Source organism: Medicago sativa, chromosome 5 (genome assembly GCF_051527215.1).
Source record: "Medicago sativa cultivar Bolivia chromosome 5, Bolivia_mono, whole genome shotgun sequence".
In the NCBI taxonomy this organism is placed as follows: domain Eukaryota; kingdom Viridiplantae; phylum Streptophyta; class Magnoliopsida; order Fabales; family Fabaceae; genus Medicago; species Medicago sativa.
In genome coordinates, this window is record NC_140753.1 from 77,967,075 (window position 1) to 77,983,913 (window position 16,839).

At 31.4% G+C, this 16,839-nt stretch overlaps 2 protein-coding genes across 2 annotated transcripts; both read left to right on the plus strand.

The window, feature by feature from the left end:
• Nucleotides 1–1,368: 1,368 nt before the first annotated feature.
• On the plus strand, nucleotides 1,369–2,625 carry LOC146925310 (F-box protein CPR1-like). The gene has a single exon (XM_085711004.1). It carries the CDS (start codon nucleotides 1,369–1,371, stop codon nucleotides 2,623–2,625), a length of 1,257 nt encoding a protein of 418 aa, XP_085567130.1.
• A 7,886-nt stretch (nucleotides 2,626–10,511) lies between these two features.
• LOC146925311 (putative amino acid permease 7) lies at nucleotides 10,512–15,135 on the plus strand. The gene is made up of 7 exons (XM_085710268.1): nucleotides 10,512–10,690; nucleotides 10,898–11,134; nucleotides 12,227–12,320; nucleotides 12,419–12,633; nucleotides 13,067–13,200; nucleotides 13,538–13,765; nucleotides 14,460–15,135. The coding sequence occupies exons 1-7, from the start codon at nucleotides 10,597–10,599 to the stop codon at nucleotides 14,859–14,861; spliced, it is 1,404 nt and encodes a 467-aa protein (XP_085566394.1). The 5' UTR covers nucleotides 10,512–10,596; the 3' UTR covers nucleotides 14,862–15,135.
• The last annotated feature ends 1,704 nt before the right edge of the window (nucleotides 15,136–16,839 follow it).

Sequence of the window (16,839 nt, forward strand, 5' to 3'; positions counted from 1 at the left end):
CTACCTTGCTTTATATGAATTATTTTTATTTGTTTTCTCCCACCTTATTAATATTTATTGTAAGCATTGTTGGTTTCTTATTTCACGTTGATTATCTTTTTTAAATTTTTATTGGTTTGTGATCTTTTTGAAATAAGTGCTTATGATATTCAGGGCCGGCCTAAGTGGTAGGCGACCCAAGCAAGAACTTTAGTCCTTCAAAAAAAAAATTCTTATTTTTGTTAAGAAAAAGGGCTTCTAATTAGTGATTTGTCCAATAGTTCATAGTGATCAGATGTCTCTGGAGAAAGACCTCAAAGAAAGACACAAATACCTCCAAAAGAAAATAAATGTGTTTTCCAAGTTCCATCCCAAAGAATTGTGATACTAATTTTATTTTTTTGAGTCAAAAAAATCTTGGTATTCTTTGTTTTTTTTTTATATTGACTTTTTCTTTGAAACCAGTGTAGCTCAACAACATCTTCTTCATCATTCATCCCTTTGTTTACTTCAATTTTTTTCTTCACTTGGTTTTCTCAATTTCACATTTACATTGTCTCAACAAAGACTAAATGAATTGTTTCTACGGTCAATTAAAAAAATAAATGTTGTCTCAACAAAGATTAAATGAATTGTTTCTACGGTCAATTAAAAAATAAATGTTAAATGAAATTGATAAATTAATAAATAAAAAAATAAAAAAATAATATTTTTTTAACTAAAATGCCTCATTTTAGAGTTCGCTTTAGGCCTCATCAAGTGTTGGGCTGGCCCTGATGTAAGTAAGTTAGTATTCCCTCAGTTACCGTTTCTTTTGAAGTGTTGTTTAAAAGAACAAATTTTATAGAAAAATTAAAGGCTTCGCGAATGTTCGAAAACACGAAATAGTGGAAGACTCATTGGAGTAAAAAGAACCAGAAATGGGAGAAATAATTGACAATTGTTTGTTATGGGAAAGAAATAGAGTGTGTGCAAAAAAAAAGGAATTTGTTGAAGAAAGGAATAGTAACTAAAATTTATTTGTCAACATGAGAGAAAGATAACACATTAAATTTATTGGAAAGAGAAAATGTGTTCAATGATTTTATTCATGGATTAAAATGAGGGTATAATAGAAAAAAAAAATCCATAAACCCAACTGAAGAACCAAGACAAAATCCAGAAAAAACAAAACAAAAGTCTTGAAAAAAAACAAGTTTCAACTGAAAACCGTTTTCCGGAGTTCAAAGAGGCGCGGAGTAAAGCTGAGGCACAATACAAGGAAAACTTAGCTGAATAATAAAATAATGGGTATCGTATAAATATTTTCACAGTCACGGTTCTCTTTATTAGAGTTTATTTTAGATTTCCCAATTACTTTTCTCGCACGAAACTCATCCTCAACTTGAGATGGAAAAATCAGTGGCAGTTGTTATCACATGTGAAAAGGTTAGCATCTATTTACCTCATGAACTTGTGCTTTTCATTCTGTCAAAACTACCTTTAAAATCATTGAAGCTGTTTCAATGCGTATGTAAATCATGGTCCCTCTTATTTGAAAACCCTTATTTTATGAGCTTGTATTGCAACAATATCATAGAGGGTAACCATTCTTACAACGATGATACATTTTTCGTCCTACACAAACTACCTATGACATACAATTATGGCCACCATTGTGAGTTTTATTGGCTCTTTGGTGATCGGTTTGAGAATCATGTCAAATTAGATTGGCCACCTCCATTTCAAAACGATGATACTGATATTTTTGTTGTGGGTTCTGTTAGTATTAATGGCATTCTTTGTCTCAAACAAGGTTTTAAACGTACCCGTCTAGTTGTATTGTGGAATCCAACTACGGGTGAATCAAAGCTCATTCCTTCCAGCCCTATTGCGAACATACCACCTGATCGAACCACTTGCTTCATTCTTCACGGATTTGGTTATGACCATGTTAGTGATGACTATAAAGTGATTCAGATGAAATATTTTTTCCCTTATGATAGTGCCGACGAAGATGAAGATGGAGATTTGATATTGGAAGATAGATCTTACAACCCCTCGTGGGAGATATATTCTCTCAAAAGTAACTCTTGGAAGAGACTTAACTTTGATTTGTGTAATTTTTATTTCCACACGTCATTGCGAGGTATCGGAACGTACGTGGATGGAGTGTTTCATTGGCTAGCTAAAAGTAAATCCAATTTTTTTGAAGAATGTTTGTTGTCATTTGATTTTAGTAGTGAGGTATTGTTTACAACACCCATGCCCTCAATCATGGATGGTAGTTTTGATGTCAAATTCATGATGAGGTACTTCGTGCCATTAAATGGATCTATTGCTTTGATATCAATTTATTCATGGACCTCTACATTTTGCATATCAATTTTGGGTAAAGTCGGTGTTAGAGAATCATGGATAAATCTCTTTATTGTTGATCCCTTTCACGAACACTTACAATGTTCCGGATCGCTCTTTCCTTTTGTTGAGTTGCCGGTCGAACATGGGAAGAACGATATAGTCCTCTTACACAAAAGAGATCAAAAATTAGTTTGGGTTGATTTGAGAATTTACATGATTAAGTATGGTTTTAAAGGAGACATATTTAGTTGTCATATAGGGAAGTACAAGAAAAACTTTCTTCCAATTGGAGGAATAAATAATTAATTGTTTTCCTTCTTTTCTTCCAAGAGGTATGTGACTAGATATTAAGATTTTACCTTGTATTACAAGGTAGCTTGCCAATACGTATATCATAATTATTATCAAGTATCAAGTATATGGCAAAATATGAAGCCATATGTGATGATATGACTCGTGCTTTATTAATTTTGTTTTGAAGTTTTACTCTTGTTCTATTTGCAAATTGATATGGTTTCTAGTATCGTCATCACATTATGCATGAAATATTTATGCCACTTTAATTTTGTGCTTTAGATTTTACTTTTTTGTTCCAAATCAATTTCCTATGTGTGGTGCCCTTAAATTCTTGTATGATCACCTGAGGGGGTAAAAGAGGTGGTTTATGGGGGATATATAATGCACAAATAATTTGTTATATAGGATTATGTGTAATGGTCATCCACTCTTATTCAATATTCAACATCTATCTTCCTTTTCTCTTAATTTAGAATTTCTATTAGAGTTGTGAAACTTTTATATTGCGTGACTTGTTTCGTTGGTGAACTTGTAGGTGATTTTTTTGTTTGCTCATTATGGTGCTTGGTGAAGGTCTTTTGCTTTGGGATATATAGTCTTCAAACATAAATCATAGAGAGTTGATTCAAATTTGATTTGGGCTCATGTTTTCCTTCTATAAAAGGTGGAAAATGTGTCTTGTTGACTTTGTAATGTCAAAGAAACTTGCATCTTCTAGGATGTGCACAAATCATCTACTTGGGATCTAAACTAAATATTTTTGTGATTTTTTTATTTTGAATATTGCAGTTTAATTTTTAAGATGATATGATCTAGTATCATTCATTGAGACAGGTCAAAAATCAAAATGTGTATCGTTATGCCAATCTTTGGTTTGAACCTTATGTGTGTGCTGAAGATATCAAATTTCTACCTTGCTTTAGATGATTTTTTTATTTGCATTCTCCCACCTTATAAGCATTATTGGTTTCTTATTTCATGTTGATTATGATTGAGTTTACATTCATGATCTTTTAAATATTGTTATAGGTTTTTTGAAATTGGTGTTCTTTTGATATTTTTGAAAATGGTCTTTATGATAGAAATATGTTAGCAGAGGGTATGTTTTAGAGCAACAGTTGATTGGTCCAATTGATAAGGGATTTGAACACCTTAAACAAATGGTTAGGGGAGTCGATCCATGACTCTGACTCTTGTATAAGGAGAAAATACAGTTGGAATGGGAGAACTCACCTTCTGTGTCACATGTGTTCCCCGACGGAGATTAGTCAATGGAGAATGACGGTGTCGGTGGAAACTTTGTAAGAAAATAACATGAAATCAAGCCTTTTTTTAATCTCAATCCTTGTAATTTTGAATGGACCTCAAACCTTTTATAAGAGGAGATTGCCACTGTAGTTAATTTTAATTGTAGAGATCTCAAGTTATCAACTATGCAAACTCATGTTTTCATAAACAGCTATTTGAAAAGTATTAACGATTACATTTGTACTGCACTTTTTTTCATGCTATTGGAAGGTGAAGCTCATGGAACAGTTCTTTAGGAGAGGCACACCTAAGTATTCTGCTGCCTGGAAAAAACCTTAGCTGTTTACCATATAGCAGGTAGGATTAGGAAGATTTTTAGAAGACTTTCAAAACAACTTATAATTTATATAAGAAGAATTTAACTTTATTTGATATTATGCTATAGGAATTACTTGTATATCAAAACAACTTATAATTTATATAAGAAGAATTTAACTTTATTTGATATTATGCTATAGGAATTACTTGTATATAAATGTTTATCATGATAAGTGTTGATGTTATAACATGCAAGTTGTTTATGCAAAAATGGGTTGTTATCATATCCAAGTTTATAAAGACAAACATAGCAACTCAACTCTATTAGAAAATAACAACAATACTATAATGGTTGAAAAAGGAAGTCTTGTATTGGGTGAGGTGAAATAAAAGAAGCCTATAAACTCAACCCGAACTCACTCCAAACAATTGGATTCAAGTGGTTAATAAAATTTACTAAATGATGAATCATTAAAGAAAATCGGAGTCGATTTTGGATGAAATAATTATTGGTTTGACTTTATTAAATTTGTGGCTGGATTTTGGTTTACTAAAGTCTTCTTTCCTGAAAAAATTGAAGATTAACATTAAAAAAAAACAGAAATTGGATCTCAAATTCGAGAAAGTCTTGCATGGGCACATACCTAAATAAATATTATTTGGACACGCACATGATTTTTTTTTTTTGACAAAGACACACACACATGATATCAACAAAATTAAAAGAGAATAAAATTAAATGATATTGATTGATGTGACTAAATTATTTTTTAATTTTGTTGATTTCATTTGAGTGTGCCCAAATAATGTTGATTTACGTATGTGCCCATGAAAGACTTTCTCCTCAAATTCAGGATAAAAAAACATTTTAAACACTAGTGAGTTTAAAACTACAACTTCTTATACTACCTCCGTCCCTATATATAAGACCCTTTTGCTAAAATCACGGGAATTAAGAAAGTGGATATTTGTATTAAAGTTGTTTGTAATTACTATTGTTTTTACAATTTTATCCTTAAGAGAGAGTATAAAAAAACATTTTAAACACTAGTGAGTTTAAAACTACAACTTCTTATACTACCTCTGTCCCTATATATATAAGACTCTTTTGCTAAAATCACGGGAATTAAGAAAGTGGATATTTGTATTAAAGTTGTTTGTAATTACTATTGTTTTTACAATTTTATCCTTAAGAGAGAGAGTTAGTTTATGTTTTCCATATGCTATTTATTGCTGATTGAAGAAAAATATGTACTTCCTCCGGTCCTATTTATAAGAGAAATTTAGGTCAATAAAAGTTGATGTATCTAGTTAAAAATTCAGTTCAAATACATTAACTTTTGTTAACCTAACTTTCTCTTATAAATAGGACCGGAGGGAGTATAATAAATAGGGGCATGTATGTAAAGAAATAATTAATGCAGTTGGAAATAGCAAAGGGGTCTTATAAAAAAGGACAAAAAAATTTCTCAAAAGGGTCTTATAATTAGGGACGGAGGTAGTACAACTTATAAACCACCTATTTATGGTGAAAATTTAAGTGAGCTTGATTTTGAGTACCGACCTCTAAGGTCAACTAAGGTCAACAGGTCAACTTACAAACCACCCATCAAAAATATTCTTACACTAATAGTGGGAGTCAAACCCACCATATTGCAGATGAATCAATTCTCTATCAATTAGGTCATCATGCGATCTTTTGTATGCACACGGTTAGGATAATGAGACTTATGTAGCTTATTTGGTGCATTGTTATGTCCCTTACTTGGTATGCGTGCATGCAAGAGATGTCTTGTGCCTTGAAGGATGAAGTGATAAAAACACGATTGAAACTGGCTTATTTGGTCTCATTTGTCTTGATGAAAGTGGATGTGGGCAAGTGAACTGTCATAAGGTGCCAAGGAAGGATGAAACGATTAAACTCAATACTAACTGAATTAATTAGTTTCATAAAATTAGTTGAATAGATTTTAAATCACATTATCCTCATTTTTTTCCAAACATTGTAATTAGATTAAAAAATAAAATTGCAAAAATGTGTAGATTGTCTGCTAACTTGGCTTAGTATTATTTATGTTATCTTCTCCTACTTCTATTATTACTCAATTATTGGGTTTTGAGCTCCGGATTCTCCGTTTATTTTCTTTATAGTTTTTTGTTTTCATTAGACTCTCTTTTTTTCAAAAATAAAATAACGATAAAAAAATGTTTGACTCTCTTTTTTTCAAAAATAAAATAACGATAAAAAAATGTTTGTCAAAAAATGTTTGTCAAACAAATTATTTCAATACTTTTTTTTGTGGTGGCTGGGGTTTGAACCTCATACCTTGCATATTTTATGCATTGTTCTTACCAACTGAGTTAAGCTCACGAGGACTATTTCAGTACTTTCTAATTCTAACTAGAGGTTAATCTTCCTTATAAAAAAAAAAACTAGAGCTTAATCTTTAGAGTTGATTGATGAAAATATTTTTTTTGTTGGCCGGGTTTGAACCTCGAACATTGCATATTTTATGCATTAAGCTAAGCCCACGAGGATCGTGATGAAAATATCTGACATAAAAGAAATACTAAAATGCTATTTTTGCTCAATTTAAAATATTACTCTCTTCATTTTAATATAAGAAAAATAATCATAAAATTAATAAAGATCTATGAACTTTTTTTTTGGTTAAGATTATTTAATGTTACAAATTGACACCATGTGAGTTTCTGGATTATCTCACATAACATATATCTCAACACCAAAATATTTATATTTCCTTTCATCACACGTCAGAAAGATATTATTTTTTTTCATTTTTTCTCAAATGAAACTACTTAATAATCTCTTATTTTATTTGTAAAAAAAAAAAAAAACTCTTATTTTCAACTTTTTTTTTCCTTTCCTTTATCTTTCTTTTATAACCAAACAAAGTGGAAAAAAAAGTCTAAGGACTAATTAACTTTTCTATATTTATTTTCCCTAGAAACTAAAAATTTATTTTGTTTTCTTAAAAATCAAATTAAATCTTACGAATTTTCTCATCGACTAACTTAGCCCTTCATTCTAAATTTAAATATATGTGGCCAGTTCTCGTGAGCTTAACTCAGTTGGTAGGGGACAACGCATAATATATGTAAGGTTTGGGGTTCAAACCTGGCCACCACCAAAAAAAATATGTGGGCACATTCACCACATGCATTCATTGTATATATTCACTAGTTATTTTCAATTTTTAAAATTTCTATAAATTATTTTCAATTTTTAAAATTTCTATAAATTCAGTTGCTATTAAACTCAACTAACATCTCTCGCCCATCCAAACCATTCCCATATTTTGTTGCAAAAGTGTGTGGATTTGTCTTCCTAACTTGGGCTGAAACTAAGCTATCTCTATATTATTTACTTTTTTAAAGAAGATATCTCTATACTATTATTTAGGCCAATTATTTATGTTATCTTCTCCTACTTCTATTATTACCCAATTATTGGATTTTTTATGTTTTGGGGGTCTCGATTCTTCACGTATTTTCGTCGTAGCTTTGTTTCCGTTAGATGCAGGCCCCCACTTTTTCCAAAAATAAAATATTTTTGTACCACAATTATTTCTGTCCTATCTAACTTAAATTAATAGAGCCCATTCTTTCTTTTTTTTTTACAAAGCTAAAACAAAAGAGAGAAAAAAAAACAGAAAAACTGCATCACTCCGAAGAAAATTTAAAAAATCCGTCGAAGAAGACTCTTGACAAAGAAACTCAAAGTTTGATGAGACATCAAGTTTAGCCAAAAATTACACACATATTTAATAGAACGCGTTCATCTGAGTTCCAACAAATGAAGAATTAACAAAAAACAAAAGTATTTTTTAAAATAAATAGAGGTCGTTAACTATACATTACTTCACTCTCTTTTAATTCTCCTTCTCTTCGGACTCCATATCCATTCCATCTTGCGAGCGGGGGAAAAGAGAGGTTTGAAGGAAGTTAATTTAGGGAGCTTCATAGATCAAAATTTCAAAAAAATGTGTCATTAGGTTGTCTTTTGCAACAATTTAAAACAAAACATTGGTTGAAGTACTCATTTTTTTTCCTTTCTTTTTGCTATTAAATAATTTAGGTATGAAGATGGTGTCCTAGTTAAGGAAAAAATTTCAAACTCAAAGTGTTGCAAAAAAAAAAAAATTACGTTTATCTTCCTTAAAAAAAACATACTTGAACTCGTAATCTCTCATAGTCAAGATCTATTTTTTGTTGCTAGAATAAACCATTGGAGTTTGTTTTTTTATTGCTATTGATTATTATTAGATATTAGGTAAAATGACTTTCATCATTGCATATAAGTCTTCAAGTTTCTAACATATGATTTTATTTTAATATAAACTTTTTAGAGTTCAAATTTATAATCTTTTATTTATGTACTTTTATAAATTTTATATTGGATGTTTAAAAATTCATATGCAAACGGATAAATGACAAATTCACCACATAAAAAGATGATAAAAGGATGAAATCGGTATTTGAAATTATGTTAGAAAGAGTCCTTTGGCCTACATGATACTGAGTATTTTTTTTCTTCATTTTATTATATTTAACAATAGTATAACTTTTTTTTAAAAGAAAATATAGTAGAACGTGCCAGTCAGATACTTAGAGCATCCACAATGGTAGTTCTTTAACAATGACTCCTTAAATGGATCCCACGTGACACATCATTATTTATAATTTTTTAATAAAAGTACCTATTAAGGATTCAATGACTCCAATGACAATACACTAATAAGGACTCCAATGAAAGGTATTTAAATATGAGTAATGATATTTTGACATCCATTTGATGACAACTTTGTTGACAACCTTGTCTTTCTCACTTCTTATTGGTCAAAAACAATGGAGAGAGAAAAAGGAAGAGAGAGGATAACAACATCATGTGAGTATGAGAGAGAAAGTTGTCCAAAAGTTGTCAAAAAATGGTTGTCAAAATATCATTTCTCTTTAAATATATCCCACTATCTTTACATCATTAAACAAAAATAATTTACATATTACTCCTTTTTACAAGTGGGACCAAGTAGTACACATTTTATTACTCATTTTTGCAAGTGGGACCAACTAGTACACAATTTACTTTTTTAAACGTGAGACCCGTTAGTTACCCAGGAGAGAGATGATCCTTATATAGTTGCATGTTCCTTAATAGGGACTCATTTTTTCTTCCTCCAATGGAGAGTCCATAACGGGGAGTTGTCCTTGTTAAGTAAGGACCCCCCATTGGATATGCTACTTTCATGGTCACTGCCATATCTTTTTAATTAAATAAACCATCACGATCACATATGTTGTCTTCTTGTTGTGATTTTTATTTGAGGGACAAAGTGGTTGTATGATATAAATTATAATTGGGGGAATTAGTCACTTTAGTCCCTAAATGGAAAATGAGTGTCACTTTAGTTCCTGAATGCAGAGAAATTGTAAAACAATCCCTGAATGTAGACTCTATTAGTCAATTTCAGGGACTAAAGTGACCAGCAGAGTCTACATTCAGAGACTAAATTGACTGACAAAGTCTACATTCAGGGACTATTTTGCAATTTATCTGCATTCAGGGACTAAAATGACGATTCATTTTCTATTCAGGGACTAAAGTGACTAATCTCCTTTATAATTGGATCATATTTTAATATGTATTTCTTACCTGATTTTGGAATATACTACTCTATTTTAAGTGGTGCTATAAACATAAAAGCCCAAAAAAATATATTATTATACTTTTTGAGAGGTTAATATTATTATACTTTTTTTTTGACAAGGTTAATATTATTATCCTTATTACTATGTATTATTAATGATTGCTATTGTTTTAGTGCAATTATTGTTTTTTTTTTAAAGAAGTACAATTATTGTTATAATCAAAATAAAAAATGTAAACATTTTCGTAGATAAACAAAATAACAATAGTTATTCAAAAATTAAAACGCATAAAAAAGTGAATAACATTTGGCCTAACAATAATATTTAATTATTTATGATGAAAAGAAAAAGTGATCGATCCTCTAGATTATAAGAGAAAATTCTTAATAATATAAAGTTCAATTATGAGATAAGTACTAATATAATATAGATAAAACATTATTTCATTAAGGAATCAAACTAATTTTTGAAACCATTCCTTTTTTTTGGTGAAGCCCATTGAGTTGAATTGTTTAACATTATTTGAGTTGAAACTATCAATCAATCAATCAATCGTACCAAACAAATCTCACATGTTTTTGTCTTTTGGACGAAAACTGCAAAAAAAGAAATGACGAGATAATAGATATTATAAATAAAGCAAAAAAGAAACTAACTTTGATTGTCTGATTCTGATTCATTCATTCAAGAAAAACCCTTTTTGCCAATTGCAACTGTCAGCTCCAGAAAACCATTCTGATCAAGATGGGAGGATTATCATCTGCTGATGTTTCAAGTGATAACCTCAACACCCCTTTGTTACTCACTCAATCTCAATCTCATCCTATCAAAAGAACAGGTAAGGTTTCTCTTCTCAATTCTGAATCCTTTTTTTTTTTTTAATGTTCATGTTTTATGTTTTTTTTTATGATACAAATTGTTGTTTTTTATTATGTTTGGAATTGAAAGTGTAATGATAATAATAATGAAATGAAATTGAATGAATTTGATATGATATTATATGATAAATAATGCAATCTTATGTTATGATATGACATGATATTAGGGACTCTATGGACAGCAGTGGCACACATAGTGACAGGGGTGATAGGATCAGGAGTGTTATCTTTGCCATGGAGCATTGCACAACTTGGATGGATTGTTGGACCTTTTTCCATACTCCTTATTGCTTCTTCAACTCTTTACTCTGCTTTTCTTCTTTGCAATACTTATCGTTCCCCCAATCCTGAATATGGTCCTCATAGAAGTGCTTCTTATCTTGATGTTGTCAATTTTAATCTAGGTAACTTCCTTTAAGGACCCTTTTCATTTTTCAATTCAATTTCATTGATTTCGCATCGTTACGTTTAAGTAACATCTTTTGTTTAATTCGGGATATTCATAACTTGATAGGGTTGGCTTATACCCTATGTAACACCAACATTTCTGATAGAAGGTGTGTCTGGTGTCTGACATGTATCAATGTCTGACACCAACACATGTGATTACATTCAAATTTTCACTTGTGTCAATGTCGTGTTAGATGTCCATGTATGCGTCAATGCTTCATAGCTCGTACCTGCTAGCAAGCTATATGAACATTGAAATAATTGATTAAAGATTATTTTAGTAGTAATATTGAACATTTTATTATATTTCATATTGATAAAAAAAAAAAATCAAATGATTATATGAAAAATTTTATTTTAATTTAATAAAATACATGTGTAACACGAACATGGTGTAGCTCATTTGGCCGATAACTGGGTCCTTTGCACATTTGGTCATAGATATGATCCCTAGCCAATGTGTCTGGAAGAGCACTTGTTGGGAGAGGTCTGTCCCTTAAATGGATCTCTGTACCTCGAAGGATTAGTTTCTAGCTTCTGGCCTGGCTGCCTAGGGATACCTTGGGCAATAAAAAAAAAAATACATGCGTAATAAAACTCAGAGAGGAAGGGTAGGGTACGAAATGAGGATCAGGAAGGAATCAAAACAAATTGGACTATTTTGATAAGAAATTAAAGGGAAGGGTCTGCTATTTAGTCAGAGAAATGTTATTCTGGTGGTTTCCTTCATTGCATTAAGCATAACAAGGTGTTTATAATTTGGTGATATTTTATCTAGTGATTGCTTTTGCATCTGTTTTAGGCAAATATGTAGCCAATACATTTCTTTCGGCAAGACTGCTATTCTGGGAAATGTTAACCGAACATTGTCACACATTCTTTTCAATGCATTAATATTAGGTAAAATTTACGTGCATTTTACCAAAATGAGAGCTAGCCTCATCAATAAGAGAGTGAGACACGCATGATTTAGCGGTTGCCATCTCAATTTCACGTGTGTTTAGATATATTTTCCTCCTTGTAAGATTTTGGTTTGGTGGTTACAGGAACAGGGAATGGAAGACTTTGTGGCCTTCTTGTGAATATCTGTATATATGGTTTTGGAATTGCCTTTGTCATTACAACATCTATCAGCTTAAGGTTTGTTGAATTGAGAATAAGTTTGTCCCAAGAATCTCACTATGCCTATGTATATCGCCAGTATTGATTTTGACAACTATCTGTATATGTGGATGCAGAGCAATCCAAATCTCAATTTCTCAACACAACAAAGAGAATGAAACACCAAGTGAATTTGCAGATGCATATTATATGCTGATTTTTGGAATTGTCCAAATTCTTCTCTCCCAGATACCAAACTTACATGACATGCATTGGCTGTCCGTTGTTGCTGCAATTACATCCTTTGGTTATTGTTTCATAGGAATGGGACTTTCCATCATGCAAATCATAGGTATGCATCACCATCTGAATAATCTGATTTTTGAGGTATTTCCTTATGCTCAGCATGACTGGCTTTGTGCATGGACTTGCTTATATATATATATATATATGGGGGCTGTTAACTTGCACCCACCTAAAAACACTAAGGTGCAAGTTAACAAGTTGCACCTACTTGTACTTTACTAAAACACCCTTTTGTCTCTATTAAACTTTATTTTAATTAAAAGGACATTTTTGTAAATAGCATAAATAATATTTGTTTATAATAGAAAAACATGGGTGTTTTGGTAAATAACTAGTAGGTGCAGCTTGTTAACTTGCACCTTAGTGTTTTTAGGTGGGTGCAAGTTAACAGCCCCTATATATATAGATAGATATATTGCACCGATTATTAGTTTTGACGTCAATACATGCATATAACTATTGGATAATCATTTTCTCAGAAAATGGATATACCAAGGGTAGTATTGAAGGAGTCAGTACCTCTAGTGGAACTGAGAAGTTGTGGCTGGTTTCCCAAGCGCTTGGTGACGTGTCATTCTCCTATCCTTTCTCGACAATTATGATGGAAATACAGGTATCTATCCCTTGATTCTCAGATAACTGGAATGCAATTTTAACACCGTACCTAAGGAAAAATGTGAGCTGTTTTGGTTTAAGAATTTATAGAATGTTTTCATTGGCACTTTAAGTACAAACACATCACCTGTTTCACTTTATTTTACCAAGAATTTTTTCATTGTTTTTGTCTTATCCCTATAAAAAATTAAAATAGGAAATAAAGTATTTTTTTGTAATTTAAAATGAAAATAGACCAAGCAAGACCTTGACAATTTTGTAATTTAAAATGAAAATAGACCAAGCAAGACCTTGACAATTATAGAACCTGACATAACTTGTGGTAATTCATGAAGGATACTTTGAAGACGCCTCCACCAGAAAACCAAACCATGAAAAAGGCCTCAACAATATCAGTTGCTATCACGACATTCTTTTACCTCGTTTGTGGATGGGCTGGATATGCTGCCTTTGGTGATAATACACCAGGAAACCTTTTAACAGGGTTCAGTTCCTCCAAATTTTATTGGCTTGTTGGCTTTGCTCATGCTTGTATAGTGGTTCACCTAGTTGGTTCATATCAGGTACATATAATGAATGTACCATCTTCAAATTTTATAATGGTGCTCATATATTTAATATCTTTTTTATTTCTATATTGTCCTAGAGTAGAATGTTATGAAATCTTAGCTTAGATATTTTGCATGTTCTGCTTAAAGGGTAATATGTATGTTGTCTACTTTTATCTACAACAGTGGAATGCATGTTCATTTAACTCTAGAAAAAAAATTATTTTGACACCGATGCTGTATGCACTGTTCATCGTTTATTGCATGGTTAACGCAGGTAGATAGTTAATGGATATCATGTACATTTGAACATTTTTGACACACAACAATGTCGATTTCTTCGTTACATGGTTAACACAATTCAAATATGCCGTTAATTGCATTCAGTGGATGGTTAATGAGTATAGCAAGGTATTGTAACTCATTAACCGTCCATTGAAATTTGAACATAATTATCCATGTATTTGAACTGCATTAACCATGTAATGAGTAAATGAACATTGTTGGGTCAAAATATCAGTGTTCATAGATACATGATATCCATTAACCATTTACTAAATATAATTAACTATGTATTTGAGCTGCGTTAACCATGTAATAAATATCACGCGCATTTGGGAATAGTGGCATACGGTGTTTGTACGATGTCAACAAGCTGTGTCAAAACAACACAGATGTTAACTTCATCATCTACCTTGTTTCAATGCAGGTATACTGCCAGCCCCTTTTTGCTAATGCTGAGAATTGGTTCCGTTTAAATTTCCCTGACAGTGAATTTGTGAATCACACATATACCTTGAAACTCCCATTGCTTCCAGCTTTCAAACTAAATTTTCTCAGCCTGACATTCAGAACGGCTTATGTTGCATCAACTGTTGTTATTGGAATGATCTTTCCCTACTTCAACCAGATTTTGGGAGTTTTAGGTAGCATAAGCTATTGGCCATTAACCATATATTTTCCAGTGACAGTATACTTGAGTAGGTCCGATACTGATGCATGGACTGCGAAATGGGTTATGCTTCAAGCTTTCAATGTTTTTGGCTTTGTATTTGGATTGTTCACTCTTATTGGATGCATTAGAGGAATAGTAACTGAAAAATTAGGCTAAGAATTTTTAAGACCAGATTCATATTGAGGAATGTGAGCCCTATTCTATGATTGTAGCCGCAAGACGCGATTTCTGTTGCACTGCTGAAATTCAAAAGTATACATTGGTGCAATCTTTTGAGAAACTAGTTAGTTTCATATACAATATTGATAGGGAACTTTTAAGATGTAAGTTGTTCCCATGGCATTACAATGTTTTGCATGTCAGGTTCTTGAAGTTGAACCTGTGGAAGGTGTCCACCACAGGAATTAATGAAATAATCACTTGTGAAAAATCTCAGCTGTTTGATTTTGTTTGAAGTCTTACTAATATTATATTATGCTAAATAACATTAATGAGATTAATTTTGAAAGTAAAATATTTTTTGAAAGTAAACATTAATGAGATTATGCTAAATGTTTTGTCATAGTCATTCTAATAGCTCAGCAATTCATATCCATTCTGGATTCAGTGTGTTTGGAAAATCAGCCTTCTCACGTTCCTGTGCACTCTTACTGTGATTTTCGGAAGCTTAAAACTGTAGTTTCCGGAAAATGTGCGCCCAATTTGTTACTGAACGTGAAAACAAACAGTCTATTAGACCATGTCTGAAAACACGATTGAATGTGTGGATACTCGCATCTGTAATGTCGAGCTGTAGCTTCTTTGGGAACATGCGGTGTCACCGTGATTTCATCACTTTAAAAAAAATAAATGCACTTAGTGAGTGTATGTGTCCAATTCAAACCATGATAACTTCTACGCGAAGTCGTGACTTTTTGCCAAATGCATGCATGGTGAAGAATTGTTTTACCGTGGTTCCAAACACAAATTTAGTGGGATTTGAGTCTTTAATTGTTGGATTGGAGCAGGGACGGACCCAGAAATACCGTATAGTGAGGGCCATGTGTATATATATTTTTAACAATAAATATATTACATACACCCTCTGATCATTATTATAAGTCAAAATCAACATTTTGAATTCATTCAATAAATGATGTATGTGGTCTATATTATAGACCATGTATTCTGTTAGATTTTTTTTACATATATTATTATATATTTAGAATGTTTTGATGGAATTATCATATATATTTTATTACATTTACAAGGCTAAAATATGGTATTGGTCCCTGCAAAATAGGTCAGTTTTAGTTTTAGTCCCTGCAAATTTTTTTTATAGTTTTTGGTCCCTGCAAAAATAGGCCAGTTTTGGTTTTAGTCCCTGCAAAAAAAAATTATAGTTTTTGATCCCTGCAATTTTTTTTTTTTTGGAAATAGTCCCTGACCCCAATTATGTGATGATTTGTCACTTTTGTGCATATGTGGCATATGTGCTTACTTAATAAAAAGAATATTATTTTTTATAATTTATATAACAATAATTATTTTTTAATTAAAAAATAATAATAAAACAGATACAATAATTATTTTTTAATTTATAAAAGTGACAAATCATCACATAACTGGGGTCAGAGACTATTTCCAAAAACAAAAATTTTTGCAGGAACCAAAAACTATAAAAAAAATTTGCAGGGACTAAAACCAAAACTGACCTATTTTTGCAGGGACCAAAAACTATAAAAAAAAAAAATTGCAGGGACTAAAACCAAAACTGACCTATTTTGCAGGGATCAATACCATATTTTAGCCCATTTACAATATTAAATATGACTATGCTAGTTTCTTTCAAAAACAATAACAATATAACTATGCTAGCTAGTGAACAAATTCCATGGACATGGTATTGAGAAACTACAAAATGTAGTGAGGGTCATGACACACAGACCCTTCAACGTGGGTTCGTCCCTGGATTAGAGGGATTAAATGTTTATTAATTATTATTACTTAAAAAAATTAAATGAATAATGTGTACACGTGAGAGTCGTTAAGTATTTAAATGAATTGGAGTTTATGTAAATGTGAGTGATTGAGGGAAAGATGGGCACTAATAACCAAACAAATTTAGCTTTTGTCGCATTAAGGAACAAAAAGT

Excerpts from the sequence above, each read along its gene's own strand:
- LOC146925310 (XM_085711004.1), top strand. The coding sequence starts at position 1,369 with ATGGAAAAATCAGTGGCAGTTGTTATCACATGTGAAAAGGTTAGCATC.
- LOC146925311 (XM_085710268.1), top strand. The coding sequence starts at position 10,597 with ATGGGAGGATTATCATCTGCTGATGTTTCAAGTGATAACCTCAACACC. Across the intron at positions 10,691-10,897 it reads TCATCCTATCAAAAGAACAG|GGACTCTATGGACAGCAGTG; the intron begins GTAAGGTTTCTC and ends ACATGATATTAG. Across the intron at positions 12,634-13,066 it reads TTCCATCATGCAAATCATAG|AAAATGGATATACCAAGGGT; the intron begins GTATGCATCACC and ends TCATTTTCTCAG.